General features: G+C 41.9%; 1 protein-coding gene across 1 annotated transcript; it reads left to right on the top strand.

Moving 5' to 3' along the window:
• The first annotated feature begins 866 nt into the window (after positions 1-866).
• BRI3BP (BRI3 binding protein) lies at positions 867-19,822 on the top strand. Its single transcript, XM_081841647.1, has 3 exons — positions 867-1,085; positions 10,006-10,108; positions 14,524-19,822. Exons 1-3 carry the CDS (start codon positions 882-884, stop codon positions 14,940-14,942), a joined length of 726 nt encoding a protein of 241 aa, XP_081697773.1. The 5' UTR covers positions 867-881; the 3' UTR covers positions 14,943-19,822.
• Positions 19,823-20,078: the final 256 nt, after the last annotated feature.

Raw genomic sequence — 20,078 nt, 5'->3', positions numbered from 1 at the left:
AAGGAAAAGGCACGCACAGTGAGATTTCCATGAACCTGAAATCGAAACTTTTAAGAGACTTAAATTTTAACATCACAACTCACAACATTATTCAAAATGACTTGTGCGCCAAAAACATTTTATTTTGTATTTGAAGATAATCAAAGCTTGTTGTGTTACATATTATTGAAATTTAAAATAAACTTAGCAGTTTTAACCTTTGCACTTTTCATTTTTTTTTCTACAAGGCATCCGTTTTTGAAAACTGGAGTTTTTATTATTATTATTATTATTATTATTATTATTATTATTATTTTGGTGGGGTGCAAGTAGGTAGCCTTGCCTAGGGTGCGAAATAGCCTGGCACCACCAACACTGCCCACAATTCCCTTTTTAGTAGTTAGGTTGAATTTCTATACAGGGAGTAAGCCCCACAGAAGATAGATTTGGACTCCTAGAATGGTAGAGTTGGAAGCGCACCCAAAGGGCATCTAGTCCAACCCCCTGCAATGTAAGCGGGGGAAACCCTGGCTGGGGGCCACCCCCACTTCGGCCGGGTATAAATGACACATTCAAACAACAACAACCAGGGGTTTGGGTGTGAAATGAACCGTAAAAAAAGAGCGTTGTGAAGTAATACAAGGCCGGTGGGGGTCTCAAGGGCAAGGCCGGCTGGACTCCAGCTCCGCTCCTCTCTGAGGAAGGCGGCCGCCCTGAGGGGGCGCTGCCCCGCCGGGAAGGAAGGCGGCCGGGCCGCGAGGCGGGGCGAGGCGAGGCGGGGCGAGCGCGGCTCTGAACGGCCTCGGCCGCCCTCACGCTCGCCTCGCCGGCGCTCGCCGCTACGAGTAGGCCGCGGCTGGTGGCCGGCGGCGGCGGCGGCGCGAGGCGGCGCGCGCGAGAAGATGGCGGCGCGAGGCGGGCGGCGGGCGCGGCTGCTGCTGCTGCTCCTTTTCTGGCTCTGGCTCCTCTTGCTGGCGGCGCCCGGGGCCTGGTCGGCGCGGGGCCGCGGGGCCGACAAGCAGAACAGCCTCCGGAGGGCCGCCAGCGGCGTCTACCAGGGCGTGAGCGGCCTCTTCGGCGAGGAGAACGTGCGCGCCCTGCAGAAGGTGAGGCGCCGGGGAGGCCGCCGCCGCCGCCGAGACGCCTGGCCCGGCCTGGCGAGGGGCAGCCCCGTCGCTCCCGGGCGGGGGGACGCGGATTCCGGTTTAATTTCCGTGGATGAAAAGGGGCAGGAGCCTTGCGACGGGGGGCGAGAGGGGCAGGCAGCGACCTCCCGGAGAGGCAACCCCCGTGTCCTCTGGGTTTCTGCCAGTAAGGATAGTGGTTTGTCTCATGGCCAGATGATAATGCTGTAACGGGAAACCCCCAACTTTACAGCGGCTGCAAAGATTACACTTGCCGAAGAATGAGGTGGAGGGAATGTCTGAATGGGTTGGGGAAATTTGGTCCATAGCAACCACAATTAAGCGGACTCCTTTGCGAAAGAATACACATGGAAACAGCCTGACGAACAGTAGAGAAAGAATCCGTGTAAACCGGGCCGGGGGGAGAAGCAGGGGTTCGCGTGGGTTCGCGCGCGCCAGGAATGCGGGGGCGAATGCTGCTTTCAGCCTTTCTGTCACAGTATTTGTTTAGGATCTTCGTATTTGGTTCGTTTTTGTAGGCTAATAAAATGCAGTTTTTTAAAAAAATGGTAGCAGTAGTGATGGGTAGGGGTGATTATTGGAGTTGGCGCTTGTCCTTGGCAGAATATAGTAAAAATAGGACTGAGGAATAGGAGTAAGGAATAAGAATGCCTTTATGATACCATCACTGATAAAATAATTGACTAATAGCAATGGGAATAAGGAATAATGAAAGAAGAAAGGACCAGGAATGTTTTTCGACCTTGTTTTCACAAAATAATAATTGGAGTAGGCAATAGGAATGGAGTTATGGCCCTGTGGTTTTGCCAAACGAGTTGAACTGAAATAGTAATGGCGAGACTTAAATATTCATAAGAATAGGGCTTGGGGGGGTCCTGAAGGGGTGTAAGGTGGATTAACAGCCCAGCCCTATCTCCTATACCTGTATACCTAGATGAAAGCCCTGTTGAGTTCAATGGGACTTGCTCCCAGGTGAAGGGGGGACAGCACTGCAGCCTATGTATGTAAATAAGTATGTAGCAAAAATCATATTTTTTTTTGTTGAACTTTGACATGGTAGCACAAATATTTGAAATTAATAATGAATGTCTTTATTATATGATTTATTAACTGCTTAACCCATTTTTTACTTGTGTGTCCATAAGGGAAATTTTAAGTATTTTTATTTTTATAAGTTTTGTTGCTGTCCAAAACATGTTTTGTGGGCAGCTTAGAAGAATATAAGACATAATCCTATTTTTTAATGAGACCTCTGGCTTTGACAAATACTCAGAACTGAAATAAATAGCAGTAGTAATAATTTTATGACCTTGTGGTTTTGACAAATAAGTTAACCTGAACTAATTATGATAATGATTTTAGTAAGTGCATTTATAACAACAGTAGGGGGAAGGGGGCAAAAGATAAAAGAGGAATTGATACTGCAATCCTATACAGAGGTACCTTGGTTTTTGAATGTTTCGGAAGTCGAATGTTTCGGTTTTTGAACATTGAAAACCCAGAAGTAAATTATTCAGTTTTCGATCAAGCCTTGGAAGTCAAACATGCTGCAAGGGTGAGTGCAAGATCTGGAGACCTAGCTGTTGCCTATTGAGTCTTGGTTTTCAAACGTTTTGGAACTCAAACGGCCTTCCGGAACAGATTACGTTTGAAAACCGAGGTACCACTGCAATCCTCAGAAGTAAGCCCTAAATAGCTGTGCATAGGATTGCAGCCTGATAAATGATAAATAATATTTTCTTAGTGACCTTTAGCTTTTTACCTAAACGGATCTGAAATGATTTCAGCATGGTGCCTTCAATAGATTAATTGAGCTGAAATATTTGTTGTGAAGTGCATAAGACAACTAGATGTTCTACACAATTTACTGTACTAAATAAATAAAATCCAATGATTTTATCTGAATGACTGCAGTCCAGTCTAATAAACAAATCAATATACTGTAATGATCTCTTGTAAAAGGTGGGGAGGAGATGCTATGTGTCTCTACATTGAAAGTGGTGAGGACTCAAGAGCTGGTAAATGGTGGACCTTACAAGCCAACTTCTGCTGGGTCACCAGCTGGTTGCAGGTTTTGGGGTGTTTTTTTTTGCAGAAGATTGTAAATGAGGCAAATTTCAATCTGATTGAGCAGAATATATTTAAAAATCCATTCAATTGGTGCAACTTTTCTTCACTTCTTTATATCAAGCTACACCTGTCAAAAATTCCCTCTTGCACACAAATAATCTTCCACTGGTTTGACCCGTGTATTGGTTGGCTGTCAAAATTCCTTTTCCTATCCAACTCTTATGGTGCAGGGGCACTGTCCTTCCTTGCAATTCATGGGAGCATGTTAGTGGGACATCTCTCTGGGCTGCAGAGACCAAAGAACACATTGCTCACATATTCATATTGCAGGAGCCCAGTGTTCTTTTTTCCTCTCTGCTGGAAGAGCTCCTTGGGGTTTGAGTAGTGGAAAGCAGATAAATAACGGTGCAGAAGTGGCCATTTCCCCTGGCTTTGAAACCTGGGGAGGAGGATTCAAAATGGGAAAACTGAGGAAGATTTTGGTATCCTCCCCTCCTCATCCATTTCCCTCCTCCCAGCAGCTTCTCTAGGAGAAAATATATCCCTTAGACTACGGTTATGGGTGGTTGCAGGGCCGTCTTTAGCATATGTGCCACCGGGGTGCAGAGATCCGCCCAGTGCCCCCAAATTTAATTTAGCCCCCAAATTAACTTTTGTTATGCTTATGTCAGACACCACACTTACGCCTTATGTCTTGTTTACAAAAGAAGGGAGGAAAAAGAAACAAACTTTTTTATTTGCTCATTTATTTGCAATACACTTATACTCAAGTATACAATACCACCACACTTAGATTTATAAGTATTGTTTTGGCATCTACTTAGGAGAAAATCAGTCGTGTCAAAGGTGCTGCTGACCCCACTGCCGCATAGTAGCACAGCTGCGGCAGCTCAATACAATACGTAACACAATATTTTGATGTAAGAGTTAATTTCGTGTGCATGGCACCATTGAGAATGACAAGCGCCATCGTTGAGTCTGAAGCGCTGCCATTGTGAATGACAAGCGCCACTGCTGGCGTAGCGCGTCTTTGGTAAATGAGCGCACAAAGTCGAAAGTCCTTTAGTGAAACAGTAGTTATACATTTTGGTAATATCTAGGTATATATGTATTTTGTTTTTCTAGCTTGATCAAAATTATTTACTATTTTGTAACAGGTAGATAGTTAAGCGCTTAGGCGGCTTCAGTGGCGGGTGCCTGCTAGAATTCAGTGCCTGGGTGCCCCCCACCCCTTGCACCCTGGGTAAAGACGGCCCTGGGTGGTTGCATCCATGACTTAGTCTTAGAGATTGAATTGTGAAAGGCAGACAGTAAAGCTTTGTATCAATTCTCTGTAAGAATGGAGAATGTAGATGCAGCTTTTCTCAGCAATGATTGCTGAAATTCCTTCCTGGGCTGCTACTTTAAGGAACCAATGGAAATCTCTTTAACTGGAATGTGCTTTTTTTAAGTGAAATTGCACATAAAGGTTTCTCCTCCTTCAATTCCTTTTCCGTTTTTGTCATGCCTTTTAGGTTGTAAGCCTAAAAGGGGGGACTTTATTATCACTGACAATTTTTGTAAATCATTCTGGGGGACACCCCCCTTTTATTTGCTGAAGGGCAGGATATACTAAGTCCCTTAAATAAATACATAGGTGGAGGCATTGAACATCCAAGCCTGCTGCACCTATAAGAAATGGAAGGATTCCTTTGAGCTTGAACCTGGAGGACAGGAATTGAAGTGTTTCGGACACTATGGAAAAAGGGAACCCCAACTAATGACTGTGCCTCAATCTAGAAGACTCGTTTCTGTCTTTGACATATACCCACACTATTTGTATTTTTGCTCCTTGGCAGTACTTGCCTGACATCCTGCCAAAGCAGCACAGAAATTGATGCTTTTCCTTTCGTGACCTCCCTTTCTGCGTGATAGTGCTGTTTGACTGCAAAGCTTAGCATTGAAGCTGAGATGCTGTCACCATCTCTTTCTCTTGTCCACGGAAACCACAGCAGAAAGGTCATGTTTCCAAAAATGATACCTCTTTATGGGGAAGAGAAATTAGATAGGCGGAGGGTAGTGTGTATAGGAAATATTATGAAATAAGGGATACTTTTTATCCTTTAAATGAAATTGTGCTTATTGTTACGTGAGGGAACACACTGGTTCATTTTCCTTCAGTGCCTTTAGAAAAATGGAAAATGTGCCGCCTCCCCTTCCTATTCATCATAAGCTGATACCTGAGAGTCTCTTCAAAGTGCGGGTCTTGAAAACCAACTCACAGAATCATAGTTACAGGTAGGTAGCCGTGTTGGTCTGCCGTAGTCAAAACAAAATAAAAAAATTCCTTCAAGTAGCACCTTAGAGACCAACTAAGTTTGTTATTGGTATGAGCTTTCGTGTGCATGCACACTTCTTCAGATACCTGATATCTGATGCTTGAAAGTTAAACCCAGAAAGCAAGATTTTGTTGGATTTGTCCTACTTCTTGCTGCTTCTGAAGAATTGCATATCAGACCCACATTGATTTATTTCTCTGCCAAGAAATTCCTGTGTATTAATCCCATGTAAGGCATTCTGCCAGTTCTTGTGGCATCCAGGCATCTCTTCTTGGGCAACTGAGTGTATACACAGAATGTTCTAACACTTCCCTGTGATTGTGCATTGCAGGGGAACATCAGAAATTGTTGGGCAGGGGGAGCTTGTTAGCCATAGCTGATAATTTCACCAAGGAGCCCCAGGATTTAAAAAGCACTGCTCTGTAGCTTGCAATTTCTGGCATGTTCTATCTGAAGTCATGTACTTTTATTATTGAGTAGTTATTGTGCAACATAGTTATATTCTGCCAGTGGCATGGTGGATAGATGTAGGGATTATGCAGCCCCTATCCACAGGACTTTGCAGTCTTCATAGACAGCAAATTGAGGTGTAATATGGAGAGCTAAGAGATTTAAAAAATGGGTTGTGTGGTAAGGATGGAGAAAGCTGAAAATGAAGAAGGCAGTAAGAGAGACACATCGTTGGAGGAGGAGGAGATGCTGCAATCCTGGGAACATAGGAAGCTGCCTCATAGCGAGTCAGATTCTTTGTCCATCTGGTGGAGCAGAACAGACTTGGGATACATACAGTTTATAAAATGAACATTAAAGGGTGGGATCTGTGATAGATCTTTGCATGTGGAAAGTCTGAGATTTGGTCTCTGGGTAGGGCTGGAAACGGCCTATGTCTGAAGGCCGCTGCTGATGTGTACACAATTCTCAGCTGCATGGAGACGCACAAGTGGGAAGGAGGAGCAAACAGTAGTGGAAATTACAGTTTGTTGGTTGCCATCCGTCTGTCTTTGGAGACGATGGAGGAGTGCGCTTTTAAGGGTGAGGTCAAACTGCTAGAAGGCTACAGCACCTGCTGTGGCTTTAGAGACATGTTTTGTTGCAGTTGGGGCAGATGGAGGCATCCGGTTGTGCTGCTGCAGATGCACGACTTGACTGTCTCCAAGCACTGTGGTCTGCGAGGGATTCCCACATGGTGGGGTTGATGATGCCAGCCTTCATGTCATGTTTGCAGACATCTTTATATCACAGAGTAGAATACGGCAAATGAGCTAGGGCAGAAGAGGGCAATGGAAATTGGGTTATGAGGGAGGAGCTAAAGGCCTCCCCTAGGTTAAAAAATGTTTTTCCAGATCTGGGAAAAAACTAGTTTGGACACCTTTTCCTTGTTGCATAGTTGTTTGTTTTTATTTGCTGAGTGGGGTTTTTTTTTTAAATAGTAACTCCCACCTGCACCTGAATTGGTACCAGCTCATCTTGGGTATGTGGACCAGTCCATAATCCAGACATGGGAAGAATACTAAGCATTGGAGAGTAGCATTCTTATTTTCTTACATGTGAATTTATTTAAAGACAATTATGATAAATGTTGGACAGAAGTAAAGAAAGATCTAGAAATATGGTCAAATTTGAAACTTTCCTTGTTAGGCCGAATTGCTGTTATTAAGATGAATGTATTGCCTAGAATGCTATTTTTGTTTCAGACATTACAGGTTGTGGACAGAATGGACTGTTTCAAGAAGTGGCAGAAAGATATATCTAAATTTGTCTGGCAGGGCAAAAAGCCCAGAATAAAATTTAAGATATTAACTGATGCAAAAGACAGAGGGGGGTTTGCCCTGCCAGACTTAAGACTTTACTATGAATCGGCAGCTTTCTGCTGGTTGGAAGACTGGCTACTTCTTGAGAATACGGACATTTTGGATTTGGAAGGGTTTGATAATAGATTCGGTTGGCATGCATATTTATGGTATGACAAGGTAAAAATTCATAAAGGATTTAAAAACCATATTGTCAGGAAAGCACTATATAATGTTTGGATTCGATATAAGGACTTGCTGGAAAATAAAACCCCTAGGTGGCTGTCACCAATGGAAGCTAAGGAGGTGAAAAAACTTAATATGGAATCTAAATGGCCAAGATATGGTGAAATTTTAGAGCAAGAGAGTGGAAAAATTAAATTACAGAGTTTTGAGAAACTGAAGTTTAAAGTAAGAGATTGGCTTCACTACTATCAAATAATGGAGGTGTTTAAACAAGACAGGAAAATTGGCTTCCAGACGGAGAGATCAAAACTAGAAACAGAACTGTTAGAACCCAATACTAAGAACTTATCAAGAATGTATAACCTGCTGTTGAAGTGGAACATACTAGATGAGACAGTTAAATCAGTTATGATTAAGTGGGCACAAGACATTAGTCATGACATTATGTTTGCTGACTGGGAACAGTTATGGACCACCGGTATAAAATTTACGGCATGTAATGCCTTAAGAGAAAATATTATGAAAATGATTTACAGGTGGTACATGACCCCAGTCAAGCTTGCAAAAATTTATCATTTGCCCAATAACAAATGTTGGAAATGTAATGCGACTGAAGGTACCTTCTACCACCTTTGGTGGACTTGCCCGAGGATTAAGGCCTTCTGGGAAATGATTTACAATGAAATTAAGAAGGTACTTAAATGTACTTTTCACAAGAAACCAGAGGCATTTCTCCTGGGCATGGTCGGCCAATTGGTGCCAAGGAAGGATAGGACGTTTTTTATGTACGCTACCACATCAGCAAGGATCCTTTTAGCAAAGTATTGGAAGACACAAGAACTACCTACTCTGGAAGAATGGCAGACGAAGGTGATCGACTACATGGGATTGGCGGAGATGACTGGCAGAATCCGTGACCAAGAAAAAGACGGTGGAAGAAGACTGGAAGAAATTTAAAGTATATCTTAAGAACTGCTGTAAAATTAATGAGTGCTAAAATGTCAAGGGAAAGGAAAATATAGAATTACAGCTGTAACTGATTAAGTATGAGAAGAAACTAAAATAAGAAGATGTTATTAATTGATTGGCGGAGGGGTTGTTAAAAAAAGTTTAAAACAGGGATGCAGAAAAGGGGAGGTAAGGGGAAGTCTGGGAAGCAAGGTTTATGAAAAAGAGGTTTTGAAGTTATACATGTTTATATGTTTTTGTTTGTCTATGCGTGTGTGTTGTTTTGTCTTTAATTTGTGTTGGAAAATCAATAAAAAATTATTATAAAAAAAAAAGAGTAGCATTCTTCTGGCATAATTGGTTCATCTAACAGTAACATACGAGTGATAGACATTGAATACTTGGTTAATTTTCACAAGGCTTTCTTCTAGCTCATTTACCAGGGTCATTTTAGAGCAGTAGCTAGTGTGCACAGAAGGGTTCTTTTTTAAAAAAAAACACCACACTCTAGGAGAGTGGTTTAAGTGAAGCATAGTGTAGCCCTTCCAAGAGAAATCTTGCAGAATTGTGATGGAAGAAGAAAAATCAGAGGCAAGATTTTGCTAGTTGTTCATTCATTTAATCTCCACCATAGGTCACAAGATACTGGAGACCTTGATGACACATATTTAATTCAGAAGAATGATGGGAGTCCATTGGGTTGGGTTGGTAATGAATAAAGCATGTTTATAATTTTATTTCACTTTCCCCCACTAATATACTTCACAGTTTTGTGCTGTTTGCCTGAAATTGCTGTCATTTGCAAAATAAAATAGTGACATGTGCATATCATTAACCTTCCTTAAAAATCTTGACAGTTGCACATTGGAATGTCAGGTATTTCTGTGAATGCGAGAATCCCAAGAGTGCATATTTCTCAAATTACCTGTAATGAATTGGTTTAAAGTTGTTGTTTCTTTTGGAATTGTTTCAGTTGTAGACTAGAAAAAGCAAATATTTAAAGCCTAATCTTAGCTTTGCTTCAGTCCATTGTAATCTACAGATTTCAGCATGCCTAAGTCATGTATAGCATCAAGCTGTTAATGTGCAAAATATTGATCAGTTATTGTCTCCCAACCCTGTGAAGTATCTCACTTCTGGGTTCCTGTCTCAGTGGCACATGCTAGCTTGCATCAGGTCCTAGGTTCTGTCTAGAGCATCTCCATTTAAAAAAGATCTCAGGTAGCAGAACCAGCTAAGATTTACTTGCCCAAGATTTGGGAGAGCAGCTGCCAGTCAGGGAACACTACTTTTGGACTAGTTTGATCAACAGTTTGACTCTATGTAAAAAAGCTTCTGGGTTCAGCCCCAGAACTTATTTTCAGAACTTGGGTCCAAACCTAGAATAAGTGTCCCTCTGATCAACTGCAGAGAACACTTCTTCTACCACTTTCAAATGCTGTGCTTGCCTTTGCATCTGTACATTTGATTTAAGGTTAAGAACTGTATGTAAGAGCTGGGGTGATAAATTCTTCAAGTATTGTAAGTGGAATAAAACTTCTAAGGTTTGTCTCTGCTCTGTTTTTCCAGTTTTTCTCCAAACTGACCGAGCGATTTGTATATGGTGTGGATGTTCTAGTAGATACATTTTGGAGAATATGGACTGATCTTCTGGATGTCCTTGGGATTGATGGTATGTGTGAAATGCAGAGTTGGTTTTTCCTTCATCACTGCTTCTGTTTAATAAACTCATAGGTTCTGGAACAACTCTAAGGTAGGTTTTCTAAATATGAAGTAGTTTTGAAGCAAAATGGTATGTACAGTTAATTCGATGGAAGAAACATACGGTAAATAGTTTGATTCTCAACAGTGGTAAGTATGGGCACCAACATGTTAAAGTTGACCTGCTGGGGTGGGGGAAGGTAGGGATCTGGTCTGCCAGGTGGAAAGGTTCCCTTCCCCTGCTGTAAGGCGATTGTTGTTCTCACTCAGGCATTAACCAGGATGGTTGAGGGTCAAAAGAGCCGAGGGTCAACCTTCACATCTCCTTAGATCCTGTCCACACCATCACGCTGCGCTTGATGAAAAGCATCCATAAGATATTTTGTTTGCCACCTTGATCTTCTTTGGGGGGGAAGGCTGGGATAATAAATAAATAGAGATGGATTATTGCTTAAGATGCAGGATTGAATACATTCTCTGAAAAGTTAGCATAACTCAATCGGACATTAGGCAACATCCTTTTTCCCTCTGAAAGGGGCAAAGGAAAGAAAACTGCCTTGTGGTTTATTTGCTTCTTGTAATTGCTCAAGGGAAAAGAGGAAGAAGCCCTTTTAAAACCCTTTCCCCCTTACTTGATGAAGTAAATTGATGTAGTCCCTACAGAATAATTGTTGTGATAAAAGTCATTAAGATATATTTATGTTATATATAATCCCTTCTCCTAAGACAATGCATTTTGTAGGTGCAGTATGTCAAATTGCTTACATGGAGCTATGGGGGATTTTAATAATAATGCACTGGTGGGGGAAACTTGAATAATAATGCACTGGTGTTGGGGTGGGGGAAACTTATAGAAAGTTCATCCGCTTCTGTCTCGGTTATTATACAAACCTTTGCCCAGAATTCCAACTTCTATCTTCCCCTGTTTCCTGAACTTTCTCCTGGGTTGGGACATTTTACATGCTTCAGTTAGCTGAGCAGCCAGTCTTTCTGTTTAGGTAGCTTTAGTCCTAGTTTATCTGCATTTGTTGGGAAGTAGAAAGTGAGCAAAGGCTTTTACTTGTGCAATAAAACCATCCTTTGAGGCTGCCTGAAGGGTTTTGTGTCATAATTTGAGCCCCAAGGTCCCCAGTTCTTTTATTGTAATGCCTGGATTATTCCAGTTATTGTCTAAATATAATTTTCTAACTATGTACACTTCTGATAATTCTTTCTCACTTTGCCGTACTGTGCAAAAAGCCACCTTGTTCCCCTGTTAATTCTTGCAAGATCCAGGCAGTCGTTGCCGTCCCTGGCTTGGTGTATGGTCTTGCATTTTTGAGAGCCTGGTGCTCTAGCTATTAGCTTCCAGCTTCCAATCATCATAAGTTATTTCTGGATGCTGTAACATCGTTGTCACTCCTCACACATTAATTCGTTTGAAGGGGGAAAGAGTGTTAAAAGGAGCCCTGTTCTCAACATCAAGCATAGGCTGCTCCCATGGGCTCATGGTTTCAGCTGAAGTGGGCAGCCTCTATGTGTTGGGGAGGCTTTTCACTTCAGACCTTTCCCCAGTGCATGGACAGCATGGAGGCAAGGCTGGCAGGAACAAGGGAAAAGGGTGTGCAAATTTAGCTTTAAAGTTCCTTCACGCATGAAGAGAGAATGCCTGAACAGGGCTCCCTGGAAACGCTCTTCTGGGTTTGTTGGCCTCTTCTCTGCTACATTCTTTATTTCCTATGCATTCATGACTCTGAGCCCTTCATCCTGGTCTGCTGAGAGATCAGCTCCTGCAATATCCCTCCTAACTTTACTCTGTTCTTCTACACAGCTAACCTTCATTTACCACTTCTCATACTTTGGGTAGGAGGGGAAGGACTTCACCCTAGTCTTCCTCAGAGCATCTCCCTCCCTCAGTCAGCCAACTCTCTTCCAAGGATGGGACAGTTGGTTCTGCCAATATTTGAACAGGTAGAACCACTGAGACCCCATACCCAGCTCATCAGCACTTCCCACACACTCCTCCCTGGTCAATGCTAGGGCTGCTGGAATTGGGACATTGCATGGCCCAGATGCCATGCAATGATCAGCAGTACTGCTGCAGCTTGTGGAAGCAGCTGCCCCAAACCATAGCATGAACCTCTGTCATCCTGTTCCTTGGACAGTTACAGTTGCTCCATTCAGTTGTAGCTACATTCATAGTTCACAGCTGAACCAGGCACCACACAGCATTCTCCAAGCTCTCTCAAGTTTTATGTGTGAAGTTTTAGTAGAGCAGCAGCAGCAGTAGTAGTAATTTTCATCAGAAAAAATATAAAGTGGTTTGCAAAGAAAAACATGTAAATTAATAAACATTAAATGGAAAACATCAAAATCTATAAATAGTGCAAACTATAAAATGTCAAATTCCATAACAGAATTTCCACTCACTTAATATACTTTTAAGAACTCAGCTAGATTGGTAAAGAAAAAGTGTTTTATATGTGTTTTATATGTGATATAACGCTGTGACACCAGATGACGCTGTGGAGTCCAGTCTTTCCCTTCCAGATTTCCCTGTATGAGTTTACAACAAGTTTAACTGAACTGCTTCTTTGACATGTCTAGATCTAGCCTAGCACTCACTATCCCCATCTACTAACACACCTGTACATCAATCAATTTGAAGACAGCTACTTACACTCCTTAACAGTTATAGATCCAATTATCCCCTGAATACGTATACAAAGACTGCCTAACGCTAGAACTACACAACCTGTACATATCGGTACAAAATATAAATCACAGTTCCTTATCTGGTATAGGTGTTAGAAACAAAATACAGATGTTGTGGGGTGGGGTGGGGATCACATAGTTAAAATATGTAGCTGGGATAGAAACCTTAGCAGTTCAATTATGTGCCTATCCATTCAGAAGCAAGTCCCATTAAGTTCACTGGAGCTTTCTCTCAAGTAAATGTACACAGCAGCCTAAATAAGCTTTCTTATAAGAATGTTATTTTATCTGACTTCCTCCTTCAGGAACTATGGGCCAGTAGTTACAACTACCCGTGTAACAACAGCAACTCCCCGTCAATGATAGTGTACAAGTAAGCGACTTGAATAGGACTTTATGGGAGGGATTCAGTTGAGCTATGGCAGTCATTCCATCAGAACAAGCTGTTCAGCTTGCTGGGTGGAACAATTTCCCATCCTCCCCACACACTGTTCTGGGGGTTCCCCCGACCCCCACCTCAAGCTAAGTGCAGGCAGGGGGAAAGTCCATTTGTGTTGGCTTCCACTAGTGGGACCCATTACTTTAATCCCATCCTGTGTAAATGCAAATATTACACAAGAAATTCTCCTGGGGGCTGCAGAGTGCTGCTTGTAACTAACGCCAGCTGTAAATGCATCTCCTTAAGAGATTGATTATGCCATCCCATGACAGGGTTGGAGGAAGGGCATTTTATGTTTGCCCTGTCGAAAATTAGGAAATTTAGTTTCCTGGATTGCTTCAGTGGAAGGAGAGTACCACCAGGGAAGTGGGAATAGGTTGTACCTCAGTCTTAGAGAACATTCTTTGCATGCTGAAGGTCCCAGATTCAATCCCTGGTATCTCCAGGCAGAGATGGGAAATACTTCTCAGGCATTGTAGGCAGTAGTGATCTAGATCAGGCATTCCCAACCTGTGGCCCTCCAGATGTTTTGGCCTACAACTCCCATGATCCCTTACCACTGATCTTGTTAGCTAGGGATCATGGGAGTTGTAGTCCACAACATTTGGAGGGCTGAAGGTTGGGGATACCTGATCTAGATGAACCAATAGTCTGACTTGATGTAAGGTCCCTTAAGATCCATCTCTTCTCCCTCTCTGATCTCCATTCCAAGAGGTCTTGCCCAGAATACCTCTTTGCTCCCCTTCAATTCCTTCCTCAAACCTATTTTTCTTGTGAACTCTTTGGTTTTAATCCTATAGTCCTTTCCCTTCACTGCAAAAAACAAAACAACAAAACAAAAACCCAGCATTTTATTATCTTTATCCTTGCTTTTCTCCCTCCTCCACTCACTCATTCTGTGTCCCCCAGTATCAAAAATTAGAGGGAAAGCTCCTTGCGGCAGAAATCTGTCTTTTTATTTTCCTCTTTTTAAAATTTGTTTCCTGCAAGGTTTTGGTGTATATAAATAATAATTTCTTTTGTATCGTTGGTAAGCATTACAGGAGGTGAGGCAGTGTATTATTCCCCTGCCGCCATCTTTAGAAACTACTGTATATGTTCAACTCTTTCATTCTTCTGCTGAAATAGTTTTCTGCTTTTAAAGCAGCATTTAGGAGTTTTCTCCTTATGCTTTTAATTATGGTATTATTCATAGCTGTATCTACAAAGGTAGTGATTATATCAAATAAAGCTTTCTCTGTTTGAATTTTCAGGTTCCAACTTGACCCATTATTTCAGCCCTGGGTCCCTCGCCAACAACCCCACCCGTGCTCTTTTGCTGATTGGCGCCATCTTGCTTGCTTATTGGTTTGTCTCTCTCCTCCTTGGGTTCTTCTTCTATCTCTTACATGTGCTGTGTGGCCGCTTCTTCTGGATCGTGAGGGTTGCCCTCTTTGCACTTTCTTGTGTGTACATCCTTCAGAAATATGAAGGTGAGCCAGAACATGCTGTCCTTCCGCTGTGCTTTGTAGTTGCTGTCTATTTCATGACCGGACCTGTTGGCTTCTATTGGAGGAGGAGCAGCCACAGCACCCTTGAGGAGAAGATTGACCATCTTGACAGCCAGATCCGACTCCTGAACATACGTCTTTCTAGGGTGATCGAAAACATGGATCGAGGAGGTGACCAATGAAACATGGTTTATCTCACTTTCAACACCAGCTCTCTAGGAAATCACCAAGCACTGTCTCTAGTTCATGAAAAGTTAGCGAAGCAACAAGCCAACATGGATAAAACAATGTGCAACATTAAGCCGTTAAATGTTAACATTAGTTTATCTAGACAATATATTGAAAGAAAAAAATGCACTTGTAAGATAAGATTCTTTAGCTGTATATTCAGAGATTTTCCTCCATGAGTAGAATTTTATCCGCTTACTTTTTTCCAAGCATTTAGAACATATTTTGTAAAAGGTTTTTATAAAGGCATATTGAGTAGTCTATTTAAAATTAATTAAAAATTAAAATGAGGTTTATGCAGATTTGACATTTTGAAGAGAGAAAGCTTAAAGAATTCTATCAAATGCTTTCGTTATGAAAAATGTGGGGGTCAGCTTCTCATTTTTATAATTTAATCCCCCCTCCCCCCGCTCTCACCAATGACTTACTTTCATTACCTCAAGTTGCCTTTTTATATGATTGCAGTGGAAGGAATTTCTTCTGATTAGAACAGAAAATCACACACCATGGGTCTTAGTGGCAAGGCAGGGCATCTGTGGGACACAAAGTGCTCTTTAAAGAAGAACTTCTGGGTTTTTCCCTTAGCTGGCCAAATTGAAGCAGGGATTGGGAACCTGTGGTCTTCCAGACTTTGGTGGGCCATTGACCATGATAGTTGAGTCTGGTAGACATTAGAGTCCAGTAACATCAGCAGGGCCACAGGTTCCCTATCCCTGCTGTAAGAGTTTCTCCCATGGACTTCAGCAGAGAGAGCAGTTCACGCAGAAGGCTGCATTCTTGCTCCTTTGTAGTGAATGCAGTGAATCCACTCATGCAGGATCCATTAGCAATGTGTAAAGGTGCACACCTCCAGAACCTCTTGCAAAAGCCCTCTTGCCACAAATACAATGGGAATTAAAAGCATTCCTAATACTCCTACCCAGTGGTTTTTTTGAGGTGGTATGTGCTGGTACAGCATACCACGATCTCTGTTTCCCAGCCACCATCTTGCCACTGCTGCCACTAGCCCACCCCCACCCCGCTTGTTTGCTTGCTCACTCGCTCCCCGCACCTGCCTGGCTTTGGGAAGGAGGGAGCAGGACACCAGGATCCTGACAGAGCCTTGTGACTTGTGCCTCATTCCCAAGCTGGGCAAGCGCTTCCTGGGCTTGGGGAATGAGGCACGAGGTTCTGTCAGCATCCTAGTGCCCTACTATCTTCTTCCAAAAGCCAGGCGGATGGGCTTTAAAAAGGAAACTGGAGGGCCTTTGGACCCTGTCAGAGCCTCCTGCCTCTGTCCCAAAGCCAGGCAAGTGCTTCCTGGGCTTGGGGGAATGAGGCACAAGGTTCGGCCAGGATCCTGGAGCCCTGCTGCTTCCTTCCCTTAGCCCACTTGACTTTCCTTCCTCCAGCTATTTCTAGGCAGTGAGTACCAGCACTTTATTTTCTAAGGGGGAAAGCACTGCTCCTACCTAATCCCCACCTATTTTAATGCCACTTAAGCTGGAAATAACTAACAACAAAAAACAGCTTTAGTTAAATAAAAGTGACTGGAAATGAAGGCATTGTGCACAGTGGTGGCAGTGCAGAGTTGGCCTTTGCGATAAAATATTTTCCAAGCAGAAGGAATGTTAAACAGAAATTATGCACCACTGTCTTTAAAAGGGGGGTGGGGTGGGGGATCACGTCAGGACCCTCTACATCAGGCTTCCTCAAACTCGGCCCTCCAGATGTTACTGGCCTACAACTCTCATGATCCCTAGCTAGCAGGACCAGTAGTGGTCAAGGATGATGGGAATTGTAGTCTCAAAGCATCTGGAGGGCCGAGTTGAAGGAAGCCTGCTCTACATGGTTTCTTTATTTGTTGGGGGAGCAGTGTATAAAATGATATTGCAAAGACATTGGCTGCTGAAATCTTTCTCAGGACCATTAAGTGGCAATAAATTAAATTAAATAATAACACTTTCAGGAAGATCTGGTGCTTTTTTCACTTGAAATCTGCTTCTACACAGTGGGTCTCTGATGAGGATGCTTGCATTCAGACTGCTAAGATCATAACCAAGGGATCAGCAATAGTTTGTCCAAATAATGATATGGGGTTTGTGCTGTGAAACATGCCTATGAAATAGTGATACGGCAGTCAAGTGCTCTACAATAAAAGTGACCTTCTGTTGCCTCAGAACCAAGTTCTGTCCACTGACCCTTAGCATTTGTTTGTAAAAATAGTGTTTTTAAATAGCATGCTAGACAAAAAGCAGGAAAGCTTGGAAAGTGCTTTGCCAAACCCTGCCTACATGTGTCCATTCATAGAATGCATATAGAACTGAGTAGGATTTGGCTAAGCTACCCTATTGCTTTAGCTGGATAATACCAGAGTTGCTAAAAGTTTTGTATGTAAACAAACTATACATGATATATAGATATTTAAAAATCTTACTGTTTATGTTGACACAATTATTGGCATTTCAGATTTTAAAAACCACAAAGAGCCACCAGATATAATTTTTTTAAAAAAGATTTTGCAGCTTATGCCTGTAAGTCAACTATCAATATTTGTGTCTTCCCTCCCCATCCTTTGCTGATTATTTGCTCTGGAGTAAGTGTCACAATGGAACTTGATTCTGAATAAGTATACAGAGGACTGCAGCCAGTCTCTGCAATCAAATGCTCATAACTACTGTTGGAAAAATATACCCTTGGTATAAAAACTGGATTTCTTTTTAGCTGAGAAAACCTCTATAAAACCCCTATTACCCCTATTGCTTAAAATTAGTTCACCATGGCTATAGTAAATGCAAGAAGAATGTATATATTTTTATACACAAAAACATTTCACTGTATAAGGTTATTGTTGAGAGAAATACTGATGTACATAGTTTGCACACTATGCTTGGACAGTATAAGTAAAACTGGGTGTGTGTTTTCCTAGCTTCCCCCCTTCTCCATTTATGTATGGTCTGTTTTTAAAATTAGAGAGGAGCACAAACTATTGTCCAGCGTACTTGAAAAATATTCTGACCATTATTACAAAATGCAGCTATTACACTTTTGAAGGTAAACATGATGTTATATTAACAGTTTTCTCAAGTTCTATAGGATACAAGCATTGTTCTTCCTGTAATTGGCTCCTTTGTTCTGTTTCTTCATAATCTCATCCCATGGGATGAGTCAGACTTCTCTGCTTTGTGCTGCTGCTATATCTAGAGGCACTTAAGAGAAGAGAAAGCACCTATATCCTCATTTAACCATTGTATACACTGAGAGACAAGAATGTTCAAGGGGCAAGCAGCAGGGCAAGGCAGTCAGTCATTGGCAGGAATAAAATCATAGGCTTAAATACACATAATCACTTTTCAATTATCACTAACACTCCTTTGGTATTGCTGCCTACTGTGATTCCTTCAGCATGGATTTGGGTTAGAATTGCTGGGCTGCCTTGCTTATTCCTCTACAAGCTGTCTTCTTGCATTCACATCAAGAAGTTCCTCACAAAGGAGCCTATTAGGGTCAAAATTAAAAATAGCCAAAACCATATAAAGTCATAATGAGTAAGTGTAGGGAGAACATTCCAGATGTCTTACTAGGAGGCTTGCGTATGTCCTCTCTTTCCTCACCCTTGTTGCACTTCTCTGGTGTGTTAATATTCTTTTCCCTTCCATGGCTGTTAAACTACATCTGTGCTAACCATGTGGTTCTAAGGCATTCCTGGTTAGGGCCAAGAGAGACAAAGCACAGCGCCAGGGATGGGGAACTTGTTGCTTGCCAGATGTTGCTGGAGCACAACTCCCATCATCTCTGTCCACTGGCCATTCTGGTTGAAGCTGATGAGAGCTGGAGAACAACGGAATCTAGAGGGCCACATGTGCTACATCATGGCTAAAGCAAACTGCAGAAGGAAGAGGGCAATTCACACCCTAGAGCAAATGATGAGTGAAGGCGACACTGTGGACTTCTTGCCTATGGTTAGAAGTTTGGCCCAGTGAGACACAACACAATGAATGTGAACGTGTGTTGAGCTATTTGCACTCCCAGTGTGGAAGAAACTATTGTGCATGTGTCCACCTTTGATTTCAGCTTGATAAATGAACTAACTTAATTCCTTGGAAGCTACTACTTGAGAACCTCATGCTTTACTCTACCAGTGGTTCACAAATGTAGTGGAAACATCAATCTGTGTATCAGCTGTGGTGATAAATAGAACAGAGTTGCTGTTTCCTGAATGTACTGCTTTTTAAGAAGTGATATTGGATGTTTAAGTACTGTGTACCGAAACTACTGTAGCTTAGTGGCATATTCTGCCCTCCCAAGATGTAATCTGCTTAATGTGGACAGTTCCTCTGCTTCTGCTGTAGCTTTGTTTTGATGAAGGTAAATATTTGTTTCCTTGTGACTCATGGACCATCCCAATAATCTGTATTTGGCAGCTAGTGATCTATCTTGACCTATCTATCTATTCCCCCCCCCCTTTTGGAGAACATGAAGTTATACTGTGTTCTGCATGTGAATTTAAACTTGGATGATTCCATTGAGCTATGATGACAATTGCCATGTTAGAAATATTTTTCTGTTGTAAAGCAAGGGAAAAAATGTTGATTGTGACACTGTTTATCAGCACTGAATATAGTGACCTTGTATCCTGTTTGGACTTCTGATCTTAAGTATTAGGTAGTTTTAAAAAGTCTATATACCAAAATTGTATGTTCTGGTTTTTTGTTTTTTTTGTTTTTGGTTTTTTTTAAAAAAATGGTCTGAAGAAAATGTGTGTATTATTTTAATTATGATCTTTAGGGAAACACTAGGTTTTGCTCACAATAATGTTGAGTAGCCATAATGATCTCAAGCTTTTCTTCTTCTTCTTTTTTTAAGAAACTGCTATTCATGTCCTTATTTATTAACTGACCACCAGCTCAGTGTACTACTACTTAGTGGACTATTTGTAGACTGATTTCACAACTGAATTATGGTGTTGTGACCAATTAAACTTTAAATGTTTACTGTAACTTTGCAATGCAGTGGTTGGTCTTGGAAGATTTTATTCCCATGATTTTGGGGATGCATTGAAGAGAACCCTGGGGCACTTTGGAAGCTTATCATGGATTCATCAGTAAAGG

The sequence above is a fragment of the Podarcis erhardii genome (genome assembly GCF_964252035.2).
Source record: "Podarcis erhardii genome assembly, chromosome: 15".
NCBI lineage: Eukaryota > Metazoa > Chordata > Lepidosauria > Squamata > Lacertidae > Podarcis > Podarcis erhardii.
Note: the sequence above shows the minus strand (reverse complement) of the source record. Positions and strands in the feature narration are given on the sequence as shown.

What these genes read in the sequence shown, in the direction of transcription:
- BRI3BP (XM_081841647.1), top strand. Translation starts at nt 882, where the DNA reads ATGGCGGCGCGAGGCGGGCGGCGGGCGCGGCTGCTGCTGCTGCTCCTT. An exon ending in ACGTGCGCGCCCTGCAGAAG is followed by an intron (nt 1,086 to 10,005) that starts GTGAGGCGCCGG and finishes CTGTTTTTCCAG; the next exon opens with TTTTTCTCCAAACTGACCGA. An exon ending in GGATGTCCTTGGGATTGATG is followed by an intron (nt 10,109 to 14,523) that starts GTATGTGTGAAA and finishes TTGAATTTTCAG; the next exon opens with GTTCCAACTTGACCCATTAT.